This window comes from Salmo trutta, chromosome 1, assembly GCF_901001165.1.
Source record: "Salmo trutta chromosome 1, fSalTru1.1, whole genome shotgun sequence".
NCBI classification, from domain to species: Eukaryota; Metazoa; Chordata; class Actinopteri; order Salmoniformes; family Salmonidae; genus Salmo; species Salmo trutta.
This window is the reverse complement of record NC_042957.1, coordinates 53,068,466-53,087,231: the sequence shown is the minus strand read 5'-3', so window position 1 is coordinate 53,087,231 and position 18,766 is coordinate 53,068,466. Positions and strand designations below refer to the sequence as shown.

The window sequence follows — 18,766 nt, the reverse complement described above, 5'->3', positions numbered from 1 at the left end:
CCTAAACCAATACTGTGGTATAGTCCAAACGGTAGATAGTACATTTCTGCTTCCTGCTCTCAATAAGTTTTACTAGCAGCTGACATGGTGTAGACCAACCTGGTCTCGGAGCAGTTCATATTATTCTGTATGTTAATCCGAGACACTCCATTTAGTATATCATACAATACATTTCGTATGGTATTAATTTGTGGATGTCCATCATCCATTTCATATGAAATGTTACGAATTACAATGTTCCAAATTTGCAAAACGTACAATATGTTACGAATTTGCAAAACGTATGATATGTTACTGATTCCAATTTGTTGTGGCTAATGTTAGCTAGCTAAAGTTCGCTAGACTAGGGGTTCAAATCAAATCTGATTTGTTACATGCGCCGAATACAACACGTATAGACCTTACAGTGAAATGCTTACTTACAAACCAACAATGCAGTTAAGAAAAATAAGTTAAGTAAAAAATAGATAAGTAAAAACATACTAAATAAAAGTAACAAATAATTAAAGAGCAGCAGTAAAATAACAATAGCGAGGCTATATACAGAGGGTACCGGTACAGAGTCAATGTGCGGGGACACCGGTTAGTCAGGGTAATTGAGGTAATATGTACATGTAGGTAAAGTGACTATGCATAGATAGTAAACAGAGAATAGCAGCAGCGTAAGGGGGGGGGGTGCAAATAGTCTGGGTTAGGGTTTAAGGTTAGAAGTTAGGTTAAAGTTAGGGGAAGGGTTAGCTAACATGCTAAATAGCAGCAAAGTATCTCAAAAGTAGTAAGTAGTTGCAAATTAGCTAAAATTGTCCATGATGAGATTCGAACACGTAACCTTTTGGTTGCTAGATGCTCGCATTATACTCCCACCCATCCACCCGGATTGACCATTCACCCTTCCTCCTTTTGTTTCTTGTCTTATGTAAACATACCGAACGCAACATATCATACTAATTTCAGTCTCCAGGCTTTACATTTACTATGTTACCCATAGTCTATGAGACCAGGCTGTGTAGATAAGGGAGACCATGAACACTGAAAGGGAATGCAGTCAATAATGAAGGAAATGAATAAATCATAAAGCTATGGGAGGAAAAGAAAAAGCAAGAATAAGACAGCACGGGACAATGAAAGAAGAAGCAGGACGAATGGAAGTGGGGTAAAAAGGAATGTGACATTTCCAGAAGGAAAGAGGGAAGCAGAACCGAAGGAATTGAACACGAGAGAGAAAGACAGACAGCACTAGATTAAGAGACAGAGACAAGAGCGACAGGAAAACCGGAGAGAGCTGACTAAGAGAGAGATAAGCCCACCACATGAGGAACCAGCATTGTGATTGTAATACTGCTGATTGATTGTTAACTGTGCGGCAAGAATGGGGGGCCTTGAGGGGTGGCTGGGCCTGAGGGGAGGGAGCAGAATAGGGGGTCTGAGACAGGCAACAGTCTGGCACAACAGTAAGGGGTGATTGGACTGCAGTCGGAGGATATCGAGCCTTTCAAACCTCCCTCTCCACACATATGCTCTCACACACACACACACACACGCCATACACTCTGGCACTCAAACACACACACGCCCACACACACACTCTGCAGGCCAGCGACAGCTCCATCAATCTCACTGGCTCAGTGTCTGCACATAGCAGCTGTCAGTGCACAGGCAGGAAGGTCCCAGGCTGCAACGACAGGCTTAAGAAAAGGGAGAGAGAGGGAAGTGTGTGGATGGAAAACATGGAGGACGAAGAGAAATAGATAAGAGCAGACACGGGTCAAGCAACTGACATATGCAGGCGCCGTGCTCTAAGTGGCGTGGTGGTCCTGTAATGGTCAGTCACTCGGGCCATAATGGTGTGTGGACGGCTGGACACCCTGTCTGTCCGCAGAGGGGCATCGACAGCGACTTCAGTACATTAGATGGATGGGCTCCATCGATCTTCCCATCCACCATTTCATAAACTCTATTCAATTTGAGCACTCCTGAAGAGCTGCATAGTCCCCCTGCACTGCTATTCTCCCATTTGGAAGGAAATCAGGCACCCTTTACTTGAAGGTCACATCACAACCTGTTGGCCAGAAGAGGTAACGCAGGAAAGAAAAAAGGATTTGGTTCCCTTCCAAGTCTGTACTGTACCTCCGTCAATCAACTCAATTTGCAGCTCTACCTCTACAGGACTCTTTTATCCCCACTAATGCCAACCAGAGGATTGTCATTTGTCAAATTAATTCCAAAGAGAGATTGCTTCAACCCCCCAACAATGGCAGGTAGGTACCCCCACCACGTCATAAAACACTAGTGACCCTAATCAATATGTATGGTTTAAGAGGGGTGATCTGTGATGGAGTAGTGGGTGGGGTTAGACAGCCCATAAAACCTGATGGACTATTTCAGAGCAGAAAATGAATTAAATGCGGAGGAATTCATTGCGATTGGATGCATCCGGAACAACTTAAGTGGGATGGGAGGGGGCATGTGGGTGGATGGGGCGGCAGGGGGTCTTGAGTGACGTTTTCAATTAGTTGGCAGAAATAAAGTACCTTACTCAATACTCAGAGACCTGCACACTATTGTTTCAGCTTCAATTACAGTCAGGAATAAAGTAGCAAGAGGAATTAAACTGAAAAGACGGGACACTTCTTCACTGAGAAAATATAAGCTTAAAACAGATTAACTTTGAAAATTGGCCGGAAAATTAATTGGGGTTCCAGATTGGTTAATTAAACAAAAAGAAATATGAACTGCTTATTGAAAGAGTTCAGTTTTGACACGTGTCCAGAAGCCCCTTGGATCTTCATTGAAGAGGTAAGGGAAGAGGACAATGGCTTCTGTGAGTCCTGTAAGGTTTCGAGAAAGCATTAAATAAAATAATGTATACAAAGATGATACATGTGATCTACATAACATGTGGAAAACCGATACCAATTGTATATACCTTTGTGTTCCTCCTCGTCAGTATACCTGCAGACACACAGACAAAAAAAAGTGAGCACATGAAAGTGGGTATTATGTATGGGTATTCTTTGGAACAGACTTCCAAAATTAAAATAACGAAGCAGATTTGCTCGTGTTTTTAGTCTTTTATGTCCAACAAAACAATTATATATTGTATTTTATTTTGCTCAGAAAATTTGGGGGGCCAAATAAAATCACCCACTGGCCAAATTCGGGACACGGGCCACCAGTTAGAGAAACCTGCTCTAGGGGGATTCCGGTGCTAAATGATTACTTCACAGTATCTGCTTTTTCAAAATGTTCATCTCCAACCCTCATTCCATGCTGTGGCCCCCAAACATCCACGCTGTAAACCACAATTTATCAAATTTAAATTTAATCAATTACTTTTCTAAAAAAAAAATATATACATAAAAATGTCCAAATCATGAAGAAGCCCAACCAGTTTCCCTCCCCAGAGCAATCCCCAAATCCCTCAAGTGTTGACAACTTAAAATGGAGCATTTCAGAATCCCTAATACAGCAGATCGGGGCTAACTGGTCTACAATCCCTCTACCATGGAGGGTTTTCCATTCAACAGCACCAGTCAGGCCCCCATAAGGGCAAAAAGTCAAAGAGGAGGATATACTGGACAGAAACTGCCTGTCCACCCCCACCACAAACACACACAAAGGAGAAGTGAGAGAGAAGCATATCTTGAATGTATCTTTGTGGTGATATGCAACAAACCATGAAAAGGATAATCCATTCAAACAAGCTAGCGATGCTCAAAATTGAGCATGTGCACATGTGTGTGTGCAGTGTTGTGTGAGTGCGAGTCTGAGGCTGTGCAAATGCAGGCTGTATCACATCCGGCCATGATCGGGAGTCCCATAGCGCGGCACACAATTGGCCCAGCGTCGTCCGGGTTTGGCCGGGAAAGGCCGTCAGTGTAAATAAGAATTTGTTCTTAACCGACTTGCCTAGTTAAATAAAGATTCAATAAAATACAAAATAGGTTTTCTAACTCCGGATAGAGAGTTCACACTGTTAACAGAATTTGTCACAGTAAACCGTGTACTTCGTAGTGCTCCATTGCCTAAAATGGAAAAACACTGTCAAGTCAAAAAAAGAACTGTGCATTATAATACATTTTCAGTGTCTAAATTGGTATATTACAGCAAGAATTTATAGGGAGGACTTTATTAATAAATTGTTTGGCAAAGGTACTGATACAGTACATAATAATAATACAGTCCTGATGTTAAGTGGCACCCAAAATAATAACACAGCATTTGTGGTTCACCACTGCAGCTCCTGGTTCAGTAGGCATCACTATAATTGATGGAGTGGACTACAGCATACACGAAACACGTCATCACTACAGCATACACGAAACACGTCATCTCTGCATACTTAATTGCTTATATAGGTTAAAATGAAACAAACATGTCCGTCTTTGCAATCTCTTAACCCTAACTTACTTTAGCTACAGTACTGGCTGACATATAGTCCAGCGCGTCTATGAAAATGAACCTACGTCCAAGGGAGATAAAGTACACTTACGTAGCAGCAATACCTCTGTTAAAAAAGCAGGTTCTCATTTTTATCAAATATATCAAATCCTATCACGTCCGTCATAATATTCTAGAGCAACATCATTAAAGCTAAGCGAGTGAGACCACGTGTTCTAAAACCTGAAATCATGTTTCCTGGCATTTTCAAATATATTCCAAAATACATCCCATATTATGGGAAAAAAATATATCATAGTCAAATATCTGTCTGTGTGTCTCTCCTCTGTACCAGGCTCCTCCTGCGGTTCTCCTACTCAGCCAGAGCTGCACTCACCAGACTGCTACACTGGAGCCATGGTCTGACTCCTGCATGCATTCACGCTGACAAACAGCTACTTGATTCTCCTTCACCTTGGCTTCCCTGATCATCTCCTCTAAAGTTCTCATGAAAATAAGTAGGTTGTGGTTTTTTTTAACCCTAAAGCTGCTAGACAGCTGCTAGACAGACGTGATTATCGTCTTGTTCTCACATTACTGGTTCAACATTGTTACAATATCTCCATACTATTACTAATACTACTAAGGGCAATAATAAACGTAGACAATAGTCTAGATCGGTAGCTACGGTAAGCTGCTGACAGGCTCAGATGAAGGTGCATCATCAACTACGGTCCACAGGGGTTGTTAAGCTACATGTGTAAGAGGGCCTGCCTTATAGAACGTAAGGGTATACACATAAGAAACCTATCAAAGTGATAGTCAGTAAGAGGGACTGAGTTCAGAGTGCAGTAGAGCCAGTGTGTTTTTGAGTTGTTGTACCGTACGTTGAGAAAAGAGAGAGTTTTACAATGTAACATCATCATCCATCTGTGTGGATGACACTAAGACTGTCCAGGGCTATAAGCAGGAGTCCCAGTGGAGCTGCAGGTCTGAACTGTCCAGAAAGTCTGCTGAGAAGACGCTGGGGGGCGTGTGGGGGCCCAGGGGACCCAGTGGGGCGAGCCCTGCAATCTCGTTGCTTGCCCCTCCCATGGTGATATCCAGCCAGTCCATGCTGTCCAGGGCATGGTCTCCGAAGTCCAGGCCAGGGGGGTTGGCCGTGTAGCCCGACAGCTCATAGGTGTCCATGGGCGAGGATGTGTGGTCCAGGATGCTGGGGGTGCTCAGCATTTGACTGTGAAGGTCGTCAATCAGGGTCAGGGGACCGCCAGGCTCCACACCCAGGAGGGGTTTGCCCGTGGTGCTCTCCAAGAAGTCCTCCAGACGTCCATTTCCTGTGTTGCTTACGTCCTGATCAACGGTGGCCGGTGCCTGCAGCTCCTCCTCCTCCCCTGGGCCTGGCTGGGGGGTGGAGGGTTCAGGAGGGGTGGAGGGCGAGAAGTGGAGTTGCAGCTGGAGAGGGGAGGGGGCCTGAGAGTGGGAAGGGGAAGGGGTGTTGGGGCGCAGTCGCGCCAGGGAAGGGTCGGGCGCTGGTTTGAAGGTGGCTGAGATTTCTGGGAGAGGAGGAGAGAGAAGAAATGTCAACCAGTAGGAGACAAATATTGAATCAGGAAACCAGGAGGAGTTCTCCTTCTATCGGCATTCAACACTCACCTCCTGTCTGAATCAGGATGTCGAAGAGGTCGTCCATATGCTGGGTGGATCCATTATCCTGGGAGCAAGACACAGGGAGAATAGTAAAACGTGACACAGCCACTGAGTTGAGAGGTGAATACAAAAGAGCAAGAGTCTCGGCATGGTTGTCCATAATGAGACCTCTGAGACACAAACATAGAAACAACCAGGCGGCGTGGGTTACCTTGTCATCCGGTGGGTTAGGGGAGGGTGTCTGTTTGGGAGAAGGAGGGCTGAACAGGGGTTCATGGTCAAGACCTGGACTCAAATCCTCCTGATGGAAATACAACAATGTTCTCATGTCTTAAAAATGTATACTATTAACTTGTCCCTTTAGAGAACCGCAGCTACAGTACAAGTTAACAGGTTCACAATTACCGTTTGAGCTGGAGGAGAGGGGGAGGCGTCTTTTTCAGAAGCGGAGGAGTCATCATTGGGGAAGAAAGGCTGGAGATTGGGCGGGGCAGAGAATGAGAGAGCGACCCCTGGGGAGTGTTTGGTTGACACCTGCAGCCCCGCCTTCTGTCCCTAAGCAAAATGGGAGATAAATCTTAATTAGCTGAGATGCAAATGAGCTGAAAGCTTCATTCTGAGTTTAAAACATAAATCAAAGATGAGGAACATCATTACAGTAATTACCAGAATAATAATCACTATTACATTGCATTAGTTATCAGCTCTTATATATATCAAGGATGCTGTCAGCGTATTACAGGGTTTACATTGTTAATTCACATACCACAGCCGATTATTGGAGTCACCGAGGCATTTCTGAATGACTCTCTCACTTAATGGGACATTAGCAACAAGCCAGTCACCACCATAATTGAGGCTCCATTGACCACTGTTCAACGGACATCCTACATATCAGGCTTTTAGAACCTTTCCCTTACCTTTCTGGTTGGCTGTTTCACAAGGCCTGGTTGAGTTTTCGGTTTTGATTGGGTGTCACTGTTGGACAACTGAAGAGGGGATTGGCTGGGCAGCTTGGTGGGAGTTGACTGCAGTCTCTGGTTAGACCAAGGAGAGAAATGGCGTGAGAAGAAAAGTAAGCAGCACAAGGAGTCCCTAAACAAAAACATTAGGTTTGAGTGAAATAGGGATTTAAATGTTTACCTGCAGTATGATGTGATTGGTTGCTTTGCCCTGTGGAGTGCCTTGTGGCGTATCACTCCCTTGGCTCTCGGCATGGTGATTGGTTAGTGCGATGAGGAAATGGTTGCCGTTGCTGTCTGTCACCAGGGTAGGTGTGGAGTGTGTCTTGAGGAGATCCAAGGGGAAGGAAGTGGTGGAGCTCGACTGCAGATTGAGGAACATCTGAGACACCTGGAAGAGACCAAAGGCATTAGTCAGTGAGAGACTAACACAAGGTGACACACTGACTATTCTGACTGGGATCACATTTGTTTTGCTGTCACTGTCTGCAGCTCTTGTTGTGACTAGCCGTTGAGTTGTTTTGACTGCCACTGACCTGTTGTGACTTCAGCTGTTGTTGTTGTTGTGCCTGCAATATCTGCTGTTGTTGTTGTTGTGCCTGCAATATCTGCTGTTGTTGATGCTTTGACTGTAACAGCTGTTGGTTCTTTGATTGTATCTGCTGTGGTTGTTGGGACAGTAGCTGTTGCTGCTGCTGCTGCTGCTTGAGCTGTTGCTTGTGGGACTTCTTCTTCCTCTGCAGTGAGCGGTGTTTCTGCAGATTCTGCTGGTTCTGCTGTAGGAGCAGCTGCTGCAGGGCCTGCTGCTGTGCCAGCTGCAGCGCGTTGATCTGCTGCGTCTGCTGCACCTTCAGCTGCTCCAGCTGCGACCGCTGCTGCGCCTGGATCTGCTCCAGCTGCACCTGCTGAGGTGGGGCTTCCAAGGACGGCTCCACGGCCTCTTCCACATCCCCGACCTCCTGCTTGATGGTCATCTTGGTGACCTCCATGTGGCACTGGGAAGGGGTCGGGGAGCGGGCATTGGGGCAAAATGTGGAGGGGATACTGGGTATGTCTGGGGGCTCTTCCTTCACCCTGACAAGGCCCAGGGGTTCTGGGAGGGCGTCCCGGCCCCCTCTCTTGCCCTGTTCCAGCTGGACGCGCAGGGTCTCCACCAGCCGCTGTTTCTGCCTTAGCATGCACGTCAGCTCCTCGATCTGCTTGTCCTTCTCCTGCAGCATCTGGTCCTTGTTCACAGACGGGGGTGCTACTTGCAGGCGTTTCTGCAGAGCAGCCATGGAGAACTGGCAGGCTGTTGGGGTCGAGCCACTCAACTCCTCTTTGATAGTGCCACGATGCTGTGGGGAGGGATGGAGGCTTAGCTGGGTGAGGGGAGAGCTTACCTATTTGGAAAGAGAAAAGTAGTCTCTCAAGATTCAAACCATAAAACCTGACATCTGGGCACTATAAAAACATATATTTTTAAAGTAAGGACACATCTGATATAGAAAGGAAACCTACCATCTCCCCAAATGCGTCTCCATTACAGCTCGTCTCGTCTGGGCTCATCCCAGCTAGCGAGCGGTCCGAAGGGGCAGGAGAGACAGGCGGGGAGGAGCTAGTGCTGCCGAAGTGCATGATCTGCTGTGGAGCAGTGGTCATGAACGGGAAGGTTGCCAAGGTTACCACACCTGCATCTCCTGATTGGTGGACCACAGAGGACAGGGCCTGGTGTTGGGAAAGTTGCTGTTGTTTTAGTAGTTGTTTTTGTTGTTGTTGTGTTGGGTGGTTGGTTTTGGGAGCTCCGGCCCCTGACCCTGTGGCACCCCCTGCTGTTGTAGTTGTTGCACTACCACCACCACGACTGTTCTGCTGAGCCTGGTAGTTCCTCAACCGCTCGATGAGGTCATTCTTGGTGCCTGATACAGGCAAGCTCCGCAGTTTGAGCTCATGCTTCAGTTCAGCCACCTGGAGGACAAAAGAAGGTGTCAGAATGTGAAATGTTTACAGACACACAGTTGGTTTTGTCAACACAGTCAACTCTTGATAAACGCAACGGCTTTTACTGACCTTCAGGTCGTCCAGGTTAGGAGGCAAAGAACCTGGTGTGGCCCCTCCCACATGTGTGTCACTCTGCCGGCTTGGTGCACTTTGACTGGAGGAGGATGTCGAGGGGGCGGGTACGGCCGGAGAAGGAGAGGGGCCATTGGTGGGAAGTGGTTGATCTGTTTGTGGTCTGGAGAGAAAAAAACGAGAGTCAAAACGATGATAGGATAGGATACAGGCTGGAGTGGATGGGTATGTGAAGCAGTTGTATACACACGCGCAAACACACACTCACTCACTTGGGCGGTGCAGGAAGGATGGTGTGGTAGTTGTAGTGTTGCTGCTGCTGGTTGATGATCTGCAGCTGGAGGAAGAGCTGCTGCTGGTGGAGGATCTTGGCGTAGGTGGAGTCCAGCTGAGGGGGCGGCTCGTGGTCGGCCTTCTGGTCCGGGGGGATGTACTGGTGGTACTTCAGCTTCCTCACCTTGGGCTTGTTGTCCTTGGGCTTCTTGGATCGCTGAGGTGGGCGCTCTGAGGTGGGCTTTGGCTGGGACTACAGGGGGAAAGATCATTAAGGCGTAGTGGATTAAACACTGGACTAGTCTACTGTTAACAACAGAAGTAATGCTAAACTAATAATACAAATACAATGGGCTTTGATACAATACTCATAATTAGCCATGACAGCTGCCACTAACCTTGTTCAGTGCAGGGGCGGCTCTCAGAACTGCTGTCCCATTGCTCAACTTCACTGGTTGGCAGGGCCCATAGAAGGGAGGAAGAGGAGGGGGTGGCGGGGGAACCGGAGTGAGAAACTGTGTGGGGGTGCTGTTGCAAGCTAGGGCGTCGGGGGGAGAGGGCAGAGGGCCGTGGCCCAGAGGAGACTCCTGACCAATGGGCTGATCAGGAGAGAGAGTATCACTACTGTCCTCATCAAAGGAGGATATCTCCCCAGCAACCTTGGGGAAGTCTGTCTCTGAGGGAGAGAAAGAGGGATGAAGAGAAGACAGAACAAAAGAGTGAAAAGAGAGAAGAGGGAAAAAAGAGGGAGATAAACAGTGAGAGAAAGTAGAATAATGAGCCACCAGTGACAGTTCAGTCATCGTTGTTGTGATGTAGTGTGAGAGAGCCATGTAAAAAAAAAGCCAGGCTTTGTGTCAACATTAGCCATGACATCATTTCTCTCAGCAGCCAGTCAGTTAGTCAGCATCAACAGAGGTTCCTGCAGTGGCAGCAGGCAGGCAGCAGGAGGAGATGGAGGCCTGCTGGGCCCGGGGCTTTATCATCACATTGTATATGGCTGGTACATCCCCACGCCTTTGATAAAGACCATTATGGATCTTTTATTTACAGATGGCAGGCAATTGGAGCGCTCAGTGAGCACCGTTGGCTATTAATTTCCCATCAGTGGGAGATGATGAATAACCAATATGGGATATGATTCATTCTCTTCCTGAACCAATCATGTGATGGCTTCCCCTTTCCACCGCCGTTTGTGTGTGTGTGTTTGTGTGGCTGAGAGTGTGGAAAGCAGCACAGGTTTAAGTCATGTCCCTGTTCTCTGTGTGGATATGACTGCCTGTAATTTGATTGTTGTTATTAAGAACCACCGACAGCAGGGGCAATCCCCTGAGATTGAACCATGCTGGAACCTGACGCTCAGACATGTTTACGTTCATCTTCACAGCAATCAATCCAGTTTCTATGATCTCATTTATCTCTCGGTTTAACAGCACAGTAGAGACTACCTGTTATGTGAACTCTGGTGTGGCAAGACATTTCCTTTACATCTAATCCAACCAACTGTGCCAAGTCATGTCTCGATGCGTGCGCACACACAGCCACACACACAAACTGACACCCTCACATTTTATAGTGTTGTGTGAAATTGAAATCAACATGTTTCTGTGAACGCACAAATGCGAACAAACATTAGTATGATTAATATAATTTGCGCCCATGAGGGGCCCGCAGTGGGGAGGTGGGCAATGAGGTTGGCCCCTGCTCATCAGACAGTCATGAATTTACAGTGTGTGTATAAATACATATCTAAGGTTAAGAATGATATCTCCATGCTTGGCAGCAGCTTTGAAGCATCTGAAGGCAGGCAAGGCCCTTCTAGATGGGCATGGTGGGGGGGAATACCAACTTGAACATCAATATGTTCATTTTGGCTGGAGGAGGAGATGGCCAGGAGGGCCAAGCAGAGGTTCTCACGTTTTAACACACATACAGTGCATTCGGAAAGTACTCAGACGCTTGACTTTTTCCACATTTTGTTATGTTACAGCCTTATTCTAAAATGGATTCTTTTTTTTTTTTTTTTTTTAAATCTCAGCAATGTACACACAATACCCCATAATGACAAAGCGAAAACAGGTTTTTAGAAATGTTTGCAAATGTATTAAACTTAAACACCTTATTACATAAGTATTCAGACCCCTTGCTATGAGACTCGAAATTGAGCTCAGGTTCACCCTGTTTCCACTGATCATCCTTGAGCTGTTTCTACAACTTGATTGTAGTCCACCTGTGGTAAATTCAACTGATTGGACATGATTTGAAAAAGCATGCACCTGTCTATATAAGGTCCCACAGTTGACAGTGCATGTCAGAGCAAAAACCAAGGCATGAGGTCAAAAGAATTGTCCGTAGAGCTCAGAGACAGGATTGTGTCGATTCACAGATCTGGGGAAGGGTACCAAAACATTTCTGGTCCCTAAAAACACAGTGGCCTCCATCATTCTTAAATGGAAGAAGTTTGGAATCACCAAGACTAGAGCTGGCCACCCAGCCAAATCGGGGGAGAAGGGCCTTGGTCAGGGAGGTGACCAAGTACCCAATAGTCACTCTGACAGAGCTCCAGAGTTCCTCTGTGGAGATGGGATAACTTTCCAGAAGGACAACCATCTCTGCAGCACTCCACCAATCAGACCTTTATGGTAGAGTGGCCAGACGGAAGCCACTCCTCAGTAAAAGGCACATGACAGCCCGCTTGGAGTTTGCCAAAGGGTACCCAAAGACTCTCAGACCATGAAAAACAAGGTTCTCTGGTCTGATGAAACCAAGATTGAACCCGTCGGCCTGAATGCCAAGCGTCCTGTCTGGAGGAAACCTGGCACCATCCCTAAGGTGAAGCATGGTGGTGGCAGCATGCTGTAGGGATGTTTTTCAGCGGCAGGGATTGGGAGACTAGTCAGGATTGAGGGAAAGATGAACGGAGCAAAGCACAGAGAGATCCTTGATGAAAACCTGCTCCAGGGCGCTCAGGACCTCAGACTGGTGCGAAGGTTCACCTTCCAACAGGACAACGACCTAAGCACACAGCCAAGACAAAGCAGGAGTGGCTTCGGGACAAGTCTTTGAATGTCCTTGAGCGGCCCAGCCAGAGCCCAGACTTGAACCCGATCGAACATCCATGGAGAAACCTGAAAATAGCTGTGCAGCGACGCTCCCCATCCAACCTGACAGAGCTTGAGAGGATCTGCAGAGAAGAATGGGAGAAACTCCCCAAATACAGGAGTGCGAAGCTTGTAGCGTCATACCCAAGAAGACTTGAAGCTGTAATCACTGCCAAGGGTGCTTCAACAAAGTACTGAGCAAAGGGTCTGAATACTTATATAAAAGTGATATTGCAGTTTTTTATTTTTTTATAAATTAGCAAACATTTCTAAAAAACAGTTTTTTGCTGTCAAGGGGTATTGTGTGTAGATTGATGAGGGGGGGAAAAACTATTGAATCCATTTTAGAATAAGGCTGTAACGTAACAAAATGTCAAGGGGTCTGAATACTTTCCGAATGCACTGTACATACACACACTGAGACACACACAGATGCACAGTATTAATATGACGTGTGACTGGGTCCGATGTGAGCAGAGTTCATATGAGATTTTATTCAGTACCTGTTCCTGATGACCTTCATATAGAGTTTCACTGGGTGGACTATTTTTGCTTATTCAGCAGATGTTCACGTCACGCTAGTGAGCGAATTTGTGAATTGTGGCAATTGGAAACATTGGGCATGTGGAATTGTGGACTTCTTACAAGAACCTGTTTGATGCTGTTGAAATAGAATAGTGATCATCATGAGAGGTCATTTGCTAGTGTGGCTACATAATATGGAGTGGTACTGTGTCTGCTTGATGCTGCTGCTTTAGTTACCTATGATGGCCTGTTTGATGCTGCTGCTTTAGTTACCTATGATGGCCTGTTTGATGCTGCTGCTTTAGTTACCTATGATGGCCTGTTTGATACTGCTGCTTTAGTTACTAATGATGGCCTGTTTGATGCTGCTGCTTTAGTTACTTATGATGGCCTGTTTGATGCTGCTGCTTTAGTTACCTATGATGGCCTGTTTGATGCTGCTGCTTTAGTTACCTATGATGGCCTGTTTGATGCTGCTGCTTTAGTTACCTATGATGGCCTGTTTGATGCTGCTGCTTTAGTTACCTATGATGGCCTGTTTGATGCTGCTGTGTACAGGCAGGATGTTCTTGTGAATGAGCTCCATGGGGCCGGGCCGGTGGGAGATCTTGTCGTTGAGGTCGTCAGCCAGACGGGCCCTCTTCAACTGCAGTTGTTTGGCCTGGAGGGAGGGTTCCGCCGACGTCTCTGAACACACAGCACACAGCGGGTTAGCCAGCCAACAACCATCAGGCACGTGATCTTTATCAGGGAACCAGGAAATCAAAGCTGTGACTTTCAACTTCAATGCTTATGTAATGATGCAAATACAAAAGGTAAAAGCACACATCACAGCTACCAGTTATGGCACTCAATATCAGCTAATGGAATGGAAGAGCAAACAATTGAGGGAATTTATTTTATAGCCTACATTTTTTAGGTGTAGCACCGTATGGCTCAGGGAGGGGGCGCTGTCTGAGAAACTCACCCTCCAGAATGTGCATCCTGACCAGCTCCGACCTCTCCGGCCGACTTCGGATCTTCCTCTTTAGGTAGTCTTCAGTCTGGGAGAGGGGAGAAGAGGAAGAGAAAAGAGAAAAGAGGAAGAGAGAAGGGGAGAAATGATTCACTTTTTAACCAGTTCACCGTTGAGGGTCAGTTTAAAAGTGTTCATCTGACAGACAACACAAAGAGTGAGAGGAGTATGAAGAGAAACTCACCCGCGCTCGCTCTAAACTTCGTCTCTGTTCGTGGAAGGCAGCTGGACTTTTCAGCGCTGGGGAGAGAGAGAGGACATTAACAGGGCAAAGTGAATGTTCACGCTGATGTTTAAAAAACAAGTGGCTAGAAACGTATGCCCTCATGTACCAGGCAAGGACTTCATAATGTACTTTACATTTTACACTTGAGTACTCAAAACCAATAGCATATCAGTATGCCTCTAGTCATTCATGAGTCAAATAGCAGGTTTCCATTTTCATGATCTGACATAGTCACAAGGTGGGAATGGAATGGAGACATCGAAGAGTTCTCCCTGAATGTGATTTTCCACTGTTTGAGAATTACTCCAGCCACTACATATTGCTTCCCGGTCTATAGAATAATGCATGTATTGTATATTGAGCTATCATATAGCTACCTTCAGTACCTTGTTTCTGTGGGGAAAAGTGACATGTTTCTGCAGTCAGAGCAGACAAGAGACAGCGATAAAGAGAGTGCTAGCTAGATTGTCAGTCACACATTAGCTCCCGCCCCCCTCTCCCTCCCACTCCCTCCCTGCAATGCACAGTGTGTGTTCTGACCGGGCGGGTCAGGTCAGTTGGCCGCAGGTCAGCCTCATAGTACCGGCACAAGCCTCAGTTCACCCCGTTGAGCATGGGCACATCACTGTTACCCACACACCCCTAGGACTCTACCCCTGTGCCCCATAGCCTCCTGGAAGAGGACATGACCTCCTTGGGCGGTGCGGTTCCAGCGTGCCTGTCTGTCAGTGAGGAGAGAGGAGCAGGAGGGCGATGATGAGGTCAGAGCCAAAAGCCCCATTTATCTGCGTGAGCGCCTGCATCACCGGCCTCCAACCCCCTCGCTGCTGACACACTGCCCTGCTGTTAGGGTACAAGAGGGACTGCTACGTAGCAGTTATAACATGTAACGGCCCTGCTACGCTACAGACATCTCAAACGTTTGATTATACTTCCTCGGGGGTTGATTTGAAAATCCAACTATTGTAATGGAAGGGGGCGGCTCTCGGGGGCTGTGGGTGTTTAAGTGAGGAAGACACAGAGGAGAGCCAACCAGTAAAAAGCACAGCCCCCTTCATTAACGAGGCATTGTGCTGACAACATCAAAGAGCCATTCCAGGATCTGAAGTCAGGAGGCCTTTGAGAGTTAGGTGTTATCCTGAGTAGTTTACATCTGGTTGAAGTCTGTTGTTGTGTTTTTATAGTGGAGTTGAACGTGTTTAGTCTGATGCTGGGTGTTTGTCTGTGCAACTACCTGTACATGAACCCCACTTTCACTCTCTTTTTTCACATCCTGTCTGGCTTCCTCCCCTTCCTTCTAGTCACAACACCCCATTATGTAACCAAGCAGTATGGGCTGAACAAAATGACCATCAATTACACCTTCTAATTGAATTTAATGAAAGATAATAAAACAATAATTGCTGTTGCTCTCATATTCTCATAGCATAGCACCCTAATCTTCTTTAATGCAATATTAATTAGGTATTCATTGTTGAAAGTGTTTCCTGAACCTTCCTTCACCAAATAACCAACCAACATGACTGCGAAATATATCTAGCCTCTTGAGCAAAACACTGTACATCCTGACCACTCACCACTGAATAAATGTACATGTTGAAAGAATTATTCTCAGTCCATCCCTGCGCTCCTAAATGGACTGACTGTGTCTGCATCTGTGGCTAAGCTTATGAACATCATGGACCGCAATGGATTTATGCATGCAGAATAACGAGAGTCACCTAAGTGCATCTGTGAGCGTGAGGACGAGTGTTTGATGCATGATGGTGTGTGGATCACGTCTTCTCTGCAGTTTTACTAGTAGCAGCGCGCGATGTCTTAAAGTGGATATAAATAACATGCAAGGTAGGATATCACCAGGTCTGCTTATTATAGCCCAGGTTCACACAGTGTGACACAAACACACCCTTACACCACAGCCGGCTAACCATGCATGCAGTCGCACAAATACTGTTAAATGATTCCAACCATGAGAAACAGTCATGATTGTTATCTAATTGAATACTCGGTATGTGATATCACTAGCTATAACAGCCATCTAATAAAAACAGCTCATGTCAATCATATAAAACAATAATCAAGCGTCATTAAACTGTCCAAAATGGACAATAAAGTATCTATTCTATTTTAAAAGGTAATTTTGATTCCTGTAATTGAAGGCTTGACAATACGTTTCATTGTTTTCTTGAATTAGACAAATGCTTCAAATTGCAAAAATCTACATTTCTCTCCACAGAGACATGAGTGTGCGCGTCCTGAATATGCTTCACTGTTTTCTAGGTTAGAGCGTACAGTATACGCTATGGAAAATCCCATTATCTTGACTTAGTAATTCATTTTCATACACTCGTAACAATGTGCGTAAGCAAACGTATGACTGTTAGCCAACGTTCTAGAATGTTATGTTATCCACCCAACAGTGCACATTCAGGCTAATGTTTGTCTGGACAAAGAGCCAATTGGCTGAACACTATTTATACAAAAGTATGTGGACACTCCTTCAAATTAGTGGACTATTTCAGCCACACCCATTGCTGATAGGTGTATAAAATCTCCATAGAGAAAAATTGGCAGCAGAATAGATTTACTGAAGAGCTCAGTGACTTTCAACCTAGCACCGTCATAGGATGCCACCTTTCCAACAAGTCAGTTTGTCAAATTTCTGCCCTGCTAGCGCTGCCTCAGTCAACTATAAGTGCTGTTATTGTGAAGTGGAAACGTCTAGGAGCAACAATGGTTCAGCCGCGAAGTGGTAGGCCATACAAACTCACAGAACAGGACCGCCGAGTGCTGAAGCGCTTCACTGACATTGTCAGCACAAGAACTGTTTGTCAGGAGCTTCATGAAATGGGTTTTCATGGCCGAACAGCTGCACACAAGCCTAAGATTACCATGCGCAATGCCAAGCGTCAGCTGGACTCTGGAGCAGTGGAAATGCGTTCTCTGGAGTGATGAATCACACTTCACCATCTGGCAGTCCGACGGACGAATCTGGGTTTGGTGGATGCCAGGAGAACGCTTCCTGCCCCAATGCATAGTGCCAACTGTAAAGTTTGGTGGAGGAGTAATAATGGCCGGGGGCTGTTTTTCATGGTTCGGGCTAGGCCCCTTAATTCCAGTGAAGGGAAATCTTAACGCTATAGCATACAATGACATTTCAGCCGATTCTGTGCTTCCAATTTTGTGGCAATGGTTTGGGGAAGGCCCTTTCCTGTTTTAGCATGACAATGCGACAACGCACCCATGCACAAAGAGTTCCATACAGAAATGGTTTGTCGAGATCGGTGTGGAAGAACTTGACTGGCCTGCACAGAGCCCTGACCTCAACCCCAATGAACACCTTTGGGATGAATTTGAACGCCGACTGCGAGCCAGGCCTAATCGCCCAACATCAGTGCCCGACCTCACTAATGCTCGTGGCTGAAGTCCCCCACATTAATGTTCCAACATCTAGTGGAAAATCTTCCCAGAGGAGTGGAGGCTGTTACAGCATCAAAGGGGGGACCAACTCCATATTAATGCCCATGATTTTGGAAGGAGATGTTCAACAAGTAGGTCCACATACTTTTGGTCATGTAGTATACGCATCTCTGAGGCGGTGAGTAGAAAATGTTGCAGGCCTCCGATTGAACCAGTCCTCCAGTCAGCAGTGATCACTAACACTCATTTAGCTCTTCTCTTTATCTGTGGTTGAAACAAAAACACTGCTTTTACATGAGACCACTTCCACACTGCTCTCTGATTGGTTGGAGTGGTGTCACCCTGGGATTGCATAAAACAGAGACTGTGTCCCAAATGGCACCCTATTCCATACAAAGTGCACTACATCAAAAATGTAAAAGGGAATGAGAGGAAAGAGAAGTGGCTGTCTGCACACTGACAGTACCAGCAAGGAGGACCTATTTTGCAGTATGGTCTGATACTCAGACCTAGGAGGTTAAATATGTATTCAGGAGGGAAGCGAGAGAAGGAGAGGGAGCGAAGGAAGTAGTCAGTAGACATGATGACTCACCTGCCGTCAGGTGGTCGTTTAGCAGACAAATGCCTTTCCTGTGACTGCTACTCTTTCCCTCTCCTCTCCTGTTCTCTGCCATCTCCTCACAGCCTCTCCTCTCCTGTTCTCTGCCATCTCCTCACAGCCTCTCCTCTCCTCTCCTGTTCTCTGCCATCTCCTCACAGCCTCTCCTCACACCCTCTCCTGTTCTCTGCCATCTCCTCACACCCTCACCTGTTCTCTGCCATCTCCTCACACTCTCTCCTGTTCTCTGCCATCTCCTCACAGCCTCTCCTCTCCTGTTCTCTGCCATCTCCTCACAGCCTCTCCTCTCCTGTTCTCTGCCATCTCCTCACAGCCTCTCCTCTCCTGTTCTCTGCCATCTCCTCACAGCCTCTCCTCTCCTGTTCTCTGCCATCTCCTCACAGCCTCTCCTCTCCTGTTCTCTGCCATCTCCTCACAGCCTCTCCTCTCCTGTGCTCTGCAATCTCCTCACACCTTCTCCTCTGCCATCTCCTCACACCACCTCCTCCGCCATCTCCTCACACCACCTCCTCCGCCATCTCCTCACACCACCTCCTCCGCCAT

The 18,766-nt window shown here is 46.6% G+C and overlaps 1 protein-coding gene across 7 annotated transcripts in view; it reads right to left on the bottom strand.

The window, feature by feature from the left end:
- Positions 1–3,305: 3,305 nt before the first annotated feature.
- Positions 3,306–18,766, bottom strand: part of LOC115199851 (myocardin-related transcription factor A) — a 44,390-nt gene continuing 28,929 nt past the window's right edge. For 5 of the 7 annotated variants that reach the window (XM_029762348.1, XM_029762356.1, XM_029762393.1 and 2 more), the window contains 14 exons: positions 14,143–14,198; positions 13,911–13,986; positions 13,469–13,684; positions 9,716–9,993; positions 9,317–9,570; positions 9,042–9,207; positions 8,493–8,939; positions 7,529–8,374; positions 7,174–7,383; positions 6,951–7,067; positions 6,436–6,585; positions 6,242–6,331; positions 6,037–6,094; positions 3,306–5,936 (listed from right to left, as the gene is read on the bottom strand). In XM_029762348.1, the coding sequence (XP_029618208.1) occupies positions 5,341–5,936; positions 6,037–6,094; positions 6,242–6,331; positions 6,436–6,585; positions 6,951–7,067; positions 7,174–7,383; positions 7,529–8,374; positions 8,493–8,939; positions 9,042–9,207; positions 9,317–9,570; positions 9,716–9,993; positions 13,469–13,684; positions 13,911–13,986; positions 14,143–14,198 (3,560 nt within the window). In that variant the 3' untranslated portion in view covers positions 3,306–5,340. The remainder of the gene's footprint in view (positions 5,937–6,036; positions 6,095–6,241; positions 6,332–6,435; positions 6,586–6,950; positions 7,068–7,173; positions 7,384–7,528; positions 8,375–8,492; positions 8,940–9,041; positions 9,208–9,316; positions 9,571–9,715; positions 9,994–13,468; positions 13,685–13,910; positions 13,987–14,142; positions 14,199–18,766) is intronic. The other 2 variants (XM_029762366.1, XM_029762374.1) reach the window with 2 other exon arrangements.